The sequence below is a fragment of the Hemiscyllium ocellatum genome, chromosome 13 (genome assembly GCF_020745735.1).
Source record: "Hemiscyllium ocellatum isolate sHemOce1 chromosome 13, sHemOce1.pat.X.cur, whole genome shotgun sequence".
Lineage (NCBI taxonomy): Eukaryota > Metazoa > Chordata > Chondrichthyes > Orectolobiformes > Hemiscylliidae > Hemiscyllium > Hemiscyllium ocellatum.
The window spans coordinates 20,150,774-20,158,178 of record NC_083413.1 but is presented as its reverse complement, the minus strand read 5'-3'; the positions used below and the strand labels follow the sequence as shown (position 1 = coordinate 20,158,178).

The following is a 7,405-nucleotide window of genomic DNA, read 5'->3' as shown; positions in this document are numbered from 1 at the left end:
GTGGAAGTAAGGCCATTTGCCCCATTGAGTCCACTCCGCCATTTAATCATGGCTGATGGGCATTTCAACTCCACTTACCCGCACTCTCCTTGTAACCCTTAATTCCTTGCGAGGTCAAGAATTTATCATTCTCTGACTTGAAGACATTTAATGCCCCGACCTCCAATGCACTCCATGGCACTGAATTCCACAGGCCCATCACTCTCTAGCTGAAGAAATGTCTCCTCATGTCCATTTTAAATTGACCCCCTCTAATTCTCAGGCTATGCCCACGGGTCCTAGCCTAATGGAAACAAATTCCCAGCGTCCATCCTTACTAAGCCATGCACTATCTGTAAGCTTCTATTAGATCTCCCCTCAACTTTCCACGGTGGCACAGTGGTTAGCACTGCTGCCTCACAGTGCCTGAGACCCGGGTTCAATTCCCACCTCAGGCGACTGACTGTGTGGAGTTTGCACGTTCTCCCCGTGTCTGCGTGGGTTTCCTCCGGGTGCTCCGGTTTCCTCCCACAGTCCAAAGATGTGCGGGTCAGGTGAATTGGCCTTGCTAAATTGCCCGTAGTGTTAGGTAAGGGGTAAATGTAGGGGTATGGGTGGGTTGCGCTTCGGCGGGTCGGTGTGGACTTGTTGGGCCGAAGGGCCTGTTTCCACACTGTAAGTCTAATCTAAATCTAAATTTCTAAACTCTAATGAATACAATCCCAGGATCCTCAGCCGTTCATCATATGTTAGGCCTACCATTCCAGGAATCATCCGTGTGAATCTCTATTGGACACGCTCCAGTGCCAGTATGTCCTTCCTGAGGTGTGGAGACCAACATTGGACACAATACTTCAAATGGAGCCTAACTAGAGCTTTATAAAGTCTCAGAAGCATATCGCTGCTTTTATATTCCAACCCTCTTGAGATAAATTGTCAGTTTGTTGTTAGATATTAGTCAGTTCCACTGTCAACAGTCATGTAGCATTGACCTAGTTACTATTTCTTAGGAGATAACAATGTCTCTTACCTAATGTTAACATAATTAACCAGTCTTAAGCTAATGGGGTCATGTAGCTCGAATCTAGCTGCATGTAATGAATAGTTATTCTTGTTCAGTACAGAAACCTGGTCTGTATTTTCTATCAACCTGAATCTGAAGTCATGTAAATTGGGGAACTTTGCATAATTTTTAAAAATCTTTAACTTTTGTGATGACTCCAGAGTAGCGAGGCTCAATTTTCAGCACATGACCCTCGTGAGTTATAATAAAGGAAATCTGCAATCCATTACTGGATTGGATTATGTTCGGCCGAACAAGTCCACACTGACCAGATCCATTCCCCTGCCCTATTACTTTACATTTACCCATGACTAATGTGCCTAACCTACGCATCCCGGAGCACTGTGAGCAATTTAGCATGGCCAATTCACCTAGCCTGCACATCTTTGGATTGGAAACTGAACCTGTTACTCTTGATCCTCTTTTCTTTACTTCATGACTCTTGTCCTATTGTACTGCTACCTTTCCCCTCCAGTTTCAGGTACTCTGCCCTTCCGAATGTTTTGAGATGTGATCAGATGCTGTACACATGAAAATGTATAGTTATTTTTATATCCTTTTTTTGGATAACATTGAAGTGTAAGAAAAAAATGGAATGGCAAAACACTAGTTAGATCCAACTCTTGTATGAATGGTAGTCCACTGCTCCATTGATTTCAGTAAAAGTCTTTCAATTTTCAGACAAAAGTTTATAAAACTACTAATGACCTTCAAAGACCAGAACATCCAACATTAACTTTTTTTCAGTTATTCATTCATTGTCGTTGGGGTGGGGGTCAGTTCCAAGATTACTAAAAATAAGTTGGGAGGAAATTTGCATTTATATTGTTCTTTTCACAACCTCATGATATCTCAGAGTGCTTTATAGCCAATGAGAAGTATAGTCACTGTGGAAATGCTGGGAATTACAGAAAATGTGTGCACAAGGTCCAGCAATTAGAAATCAAATTGATAAGTAAATAATCTGTTTTGGTGCTTTCGGTTGAGGAGGGTTTCAAGAGAACTGGCTGATTGTCTGTGAATAGCATCTTCATCCTACATACTGCCTCCCAGACAAGCCAATACCACTTGGTAACTTATCGAAGTGAACATTATTTGCCCTGATAGGGAAGTGATAACAGAGCATTTTGTGCAGAATAATGGGATTATCGTGTTTCCTTTTGGCATTCATATCCTTCTGCTTTCGGAGATAATGTCAAGGTAGGTTTTGAAATATTTATACAATCTTCCACTAATCTTTATTCCTGTGTTATTGAAGCAAATTGCCCCCATCTCCTCCTGCTCCATGTCTCAATTATCTGAATCTGTGATTTGACTAGGATTTACCTGCTTTTCTCAGTCCTGAAAAATAATAAAGCTTTCATTGAGCCTCACTTGTAAGACAGGACTGCATCACATTTAGTGACATTGTGGGGATATTTTGAAGAGAAGACATGGATACTACCATTACACGTGGGAACACCATTCCCCCATGTACATAGCAGGTACTCATGTGACTCAGCCAAAGTTATCTATCTCGTATACTGTAGGCAAGGATGACCTCTCTACTTTAATTAGTTTGTACAGTTTTGGATTACTTATTACACTCTCTCACACTCACACAGACCTCTCACAAACACACACATTTACACTCACCTGCACACATGCTCTCACACTCACAGTCTCTCAAGCACATACACACATACATCTACATAAATCTATGGGGTAAATCATTTCACTGAGGATTTTTGTTTATTTGTAGATACATTCTATGTTGTTCAGAAGACACACAATTTGTAGTCACAGTCAGTGCGGCATTTTATAAATTACCGCTTTTGGAACAAGACTGGCCTGATTTAAAACTCAGAGACAGATTCTGAATGAAGCCTCACAACTACAATTCAGTGTCTGACTTAAGATATCATTTTTTTTATCTCTGTCTGACTGAAGTTTAGAAAGTTAGGCAGACACTGATAAAACCTTTAATTATCTGGGGTAGTGATTTGAAACAGATTCTGAATTTGCATCTTAATCAATCAAAACTGGAATCTTCTTTCTAACAGAGTTCTCCATTAACTATTTTTAGTTTGTTCACTCCATTTACACCAATTGTATGATCCGCCTAGAAATTCTGTGTTGTTGTGCCCTCTCTCAATGCATCTGACAAAGAAGAGTTGTTTCAAAAGCTTGTGATTTCAAATAAACCTGATGGACTATAATCTGGTGCCGTGAGATTTTTGACTGTCTACACCAGCACTTCCGATCAATCCTCGATCCCCTTCACTGTCAGGACCGACCACCTGAAGGTGCTGGGTATTTAGTTCGGGGAGCTGGGGAATGCGCCAAGTCTTGGGAGGAGCATATCAGCAAAGTGAGACAGAAACTGGGCAGATAGAAGCTACGGTCGCTCTCCATCGCGGGAAAAAACCTGGTCATCAGGTGTGAGGCACTGTCATTGCTATTATACATGGCACAGGTCTGGCCTATTCCCAGAACCTGTGTCGCTGCAGTCACCCGGGTCGTCTTCCAGTTTATATGGAGATCAAAGATGGACCGGGTCTGAAGGTACTCGCTGTATAAAGATCTGGGCAACGGGGGAAAAAATACACCCAATGCCACCCTCACCTTTGTGTGTGGCTGCATCAAGATGTGCGTGGATCCCTGGTACGCAAACGCCAAGTGTCACTATGTACTGAGGTTCTACCTGTCCCCGGTGTTGTGAAGGATGGGCCTGGCCTCGCTGCCGCGGAACGCTCCGTGTAGTTGGCCCGTTCCGTATCATCTGTCCTTCGTGGAGAAGTTTATGAAGAAAAACACCTTTGACCACAAGTCCATCAGGGAGTGGTCAGTGCGTAGTGTCCTCGAGACCCTTCGGGAAAAGGAGAGGGCGGATCCTATTGAGCAGTTCCCTGAGCAGACTGTCAAAGCTATTTGGCAGAATGCCTCATCGCCAGAACTTTCCAACAAGCAACAAGACTAGGCTTGGCTGGTGGTGAGAAGGGCTCTGCCTGTGAGATCCTTTATGCATGCCCGGACTCTCAGCCGCACCGCACGCTGCCCTCGAAGCGACTACGGGAGGAAGAGACTGTCACACACCTCCTCTTGGAATGTGCCTATGCAGAGGAAGTCTGGAGAGGAATGCAGTGGTGTTTGCCGAGGTTCGTCCCGAGCAGCGCCGTGACGCGGGACTCCGTGCTCTACGGCCTGTTCCCCGGGACGCACACTGAGTCAAACATCAACAGTGCCTGGAGGATCATCAACTCGGTGAAGGACGCTCTCTGGGTGGTCCGAAACCTGTTGATCTTCCAGCTGAAGCAGTTGACCCCAATTGAGTGTTGCAGACTGGCACATTCCAAGGTCCAGGACTACGTGTTGAGGGATGCGCTGAAGCTTGGGGCAGCTGCCGCCAAGGCGCGGTGGGGAAAGACCACCGTGTAACATCTGCCTGTCTAACAGGGGGCCCATGCAGTCATTTGGGCTCTGCTGACGCCTCAGCTAAATATATGGGCGTATGAGTGAGGAATGCACAGACCTGTATATAACAATGATAAATTCTGATCTGTGTATGTAAATGTTGACATATCTATGGCATGACCAAATGTACAGACCATCAAATTATTTTATGATTATTTTACGAATAAAGTATATTTTTGAAATAGAAAAAATTTTCACATCAAGGACTGGTCCCCTGCAGCTCCCCCTCCTGGGGAGGAAGTGATCTTGTGCCTGCAGTCCCCCATCTTGGGCAGCAGGGAGCAGTGTGACTGCAGTTGACTCTTTCTGGGCAGGAAGTGGCAGCGGGACCAAAACTACTTCCATCTAGAAGGACAAAGATAACAGATAGCTGGGAATACCACTACCAGCAAGTTCCCGCCAATCAACTCAACATTCGGGTTTGGAAATCGTTTGCTGTTCCTTTAGCATCGCTGAGTTAAAAGCTTGGAATTTCCTCCAGAACAGCAATGTCGGTCTCTACCTAAGGCACATGGATTGCAGCAGCTCACCACCACTATCTAAAGGCCAACGAGGAACGAGAAATGGCCAGCGAGGCCGGTATCTCATGATTAAATAAGACTCTATATCTGCCAATGGCACAGGAGAGGCCAGTCCTACTGCAGTTCCTTCTGCGGGCAGCAGGGGCGGTGTCACTGCAGTTTCACTCCCCGGGTCAGCAGGTGGCGGGGAAACCGTAATTCCTCTTACTGGCCGGCAGGGGGAAGTTAGTGCAGTTCCACCTCCTCGGCGACAGGGGACGCTGTAGTTTGCAGTTCCTCCTCGAATATGACGTGGTGCATGAGTTCCTTCTCTTTGGCTCCTCCTCCTGGGCGGGAGTGGACTGTTGCAGTTCCTCCTCCTCCTGGGCGGGAAGGTGCAGTGTTGGTGTAATTCCTCCTCCTGGCCGGCAGGAGACGTTGTTAGTGTAATTCCTCCTCCTGGCCGGCAGGAGGCGTTGTTGGTGCAGTTCCTCCTCCTGAGCTGGAGTGGACTGTTGCAGTTTCTCCTCCTCCTGGGCGGGAAGGTGCAGTGTTGGTGTAATTCCTCCTCCTGGCCGGCAGGAGGCGTTGTTGGTGCAGTTCCTCCTCCTGGGCGGTAGGGGATTGTGTTGTTGCAGTTGCCCCTCCTTCTGGGCGGCACGGGGCTGTGTTTGTGTAGTTCCACCTCCAGGCCGGCAGGGGACGCTTATGATGCCAGGCCTTGACTCTCGCGATGTTTGGTTTCCCCGTTACACGTCACTTGGGGCCGGGGAGATGGCGGAGCGGCGCAAACAGAAGAAGCGGAGTCAGGTAGCGGGAGCCGGTAACTGGATGCGGCTGAGAGCCCGGGGTAGAGAGGAAATTCAGGCAGGGACATGACAGAATGGATGGGATATAGGGGAAACGATGGAGTGGCCGGGGGGCGAGAAAGGAGGTGGGGGTCCGGTGGATGGAGGGGGGGGAGGTGGTGTTGGTGAGGGTGGAGTGTGGGGGAAGAGGAGGATAAGGGAAGGGGGTTGGGAGTGTGCTGTGCAGAAGCAAGTGTAGTGGGAGTGAGTGAGTGAGTGAGTGAATGTGGTGGTGAGAGGAAAGGGTGAGTATGGGGAGGGCCAGAGGTGGGTGAGTTTGAGGGCAGAAGGGGTGAGGCTTCAGGAGAAATGGAGAGCAGGTGTAGAGTGGGGCATTCCTGATGAAGGGCTTTTGTCTGAAACGTCGACTTTCCTGCTCCTCGGATGCTGCCTGACCTGCTGTGCTTTTCCAGCACCACTCCAATATAGACTCTGATCTCTAGCATCTGCAGTCCTCGCTTCTGTCAAGTAGAGTGGGGCATGTTGAGGTGAACGTCATGGGGAGAGTGAGCTAAAGAAAGGAGGACTGGAAGAGAGGTGACGAAATTTGTAGTTAAAGTATAGGTAGGGGGAGAAAACAGGAGACTGGTATGTGAAATTGCAGCCAGGACAATGGGGAGCAATGATCAAATGGGAATGAAGGGGAAACGATAGGAGGGTTGGTGGATATTTTCCAATCAATTTGTTCAGGGATGTCATCATTGGAGGAAGAAGTACTTGAAACTGGGCCTCCTGACCCAGAGGCAGGGACACTATCACTGCACCAGAAGAGCCCTTAGGAGGATTGGTGGAAAATGGGGCAAGGCAGATGGTGATGAGAAGGAATAGCAGAGGTCTAAAGTGTAGGATATAGAAGCTAAGAGGAGCAGGAAGAAGGAGTGATAACCAGGGATAGGAACTGGGATGAGAGAGAGGGATGCAGAGGAGTTGGGTGAAGAAAAGAGTAGATTAGAACACAGGAAGGAAATGATTTCTGCAGAGAGAGTAGCAGTGGAGAAGGGGAGACGAGCAGGCCAATATGAAGCATTAATTTGTGGTGAATCACAAGTTGTGGTTGTTAACTATTATATCTCTCGTTAATTTTTAAATTCTATTTGCCTCTGATGTATGTGCTGATTTTGGCACCGGTTCATGTGCAATGAGGTAATGGTGACAGGTATTTTTCTCCTGGGATACTGTAACCAGCTGACTGAGACTGTGTTGAAAGCTCCCAGTCTATACAGTTACAGCATATAACAGATGATGAGATGGTGAATAAATTACACAGCCTGCATACAACAGTCTGTTAGTTGATTGCACGTAGGTTGAACTTTTATTTATAACTGTGACGCAACCACTTCATTTTGTGAACTCTCTTAACGTCTGAAATTGAAAGGTGTGGAGTGGGAGGAAGCAATTCTCCAGGTTCCTCATCAAGGCAGTTCAATTTACTGTAAATGGTTTATCCTCATGCTTCTGTTTATTAATGCTATCTGCTAGTTTTGTCCTAACCTGTTTCATCACCCACCAACAACATGTTTGTCCATTCATGCCTCTCTGCTGTGTTTATCCAGTTTCAGTAA

The 7,405-nt window shown here is 46.7% G+C and overlaps 1 protein-coding gene across 4 annotated transcripts in view; it reads left to right on the top strand.

Annotated features, from left to right (window-relative positions):
- Window positions 1-4,801: 4,801 nt before the first annotated feature.
- sec62 (SEC62 homolog, preprotein translocation factor) overlaps window positions 4,802-7,405 on the top strand; it is a 37,541-nt gene continuing 34,937 nt past the window's right edge. Inside the window, exon 1 of one of the 4 annotated variants that reach the window (XM_060834594.1) lies at window positions 4,802-5,070. In XM_060834594.1, the coding sequence (XP_060690577.1) occupies window positions 5,059-5,070 (12 nt within the window). In that variant the 5' untranslated portion in view covers window positions 4,802-5,058. Of the gene's footprint in view, window positions 5,075-5,700; window positions 5,819-7,405 lie in introns of those variants that run through there. The other 3 variants (XM_060834595.1, XM_060834593.1, XM_060834596.1) reach the window with 3 other exon arrangements.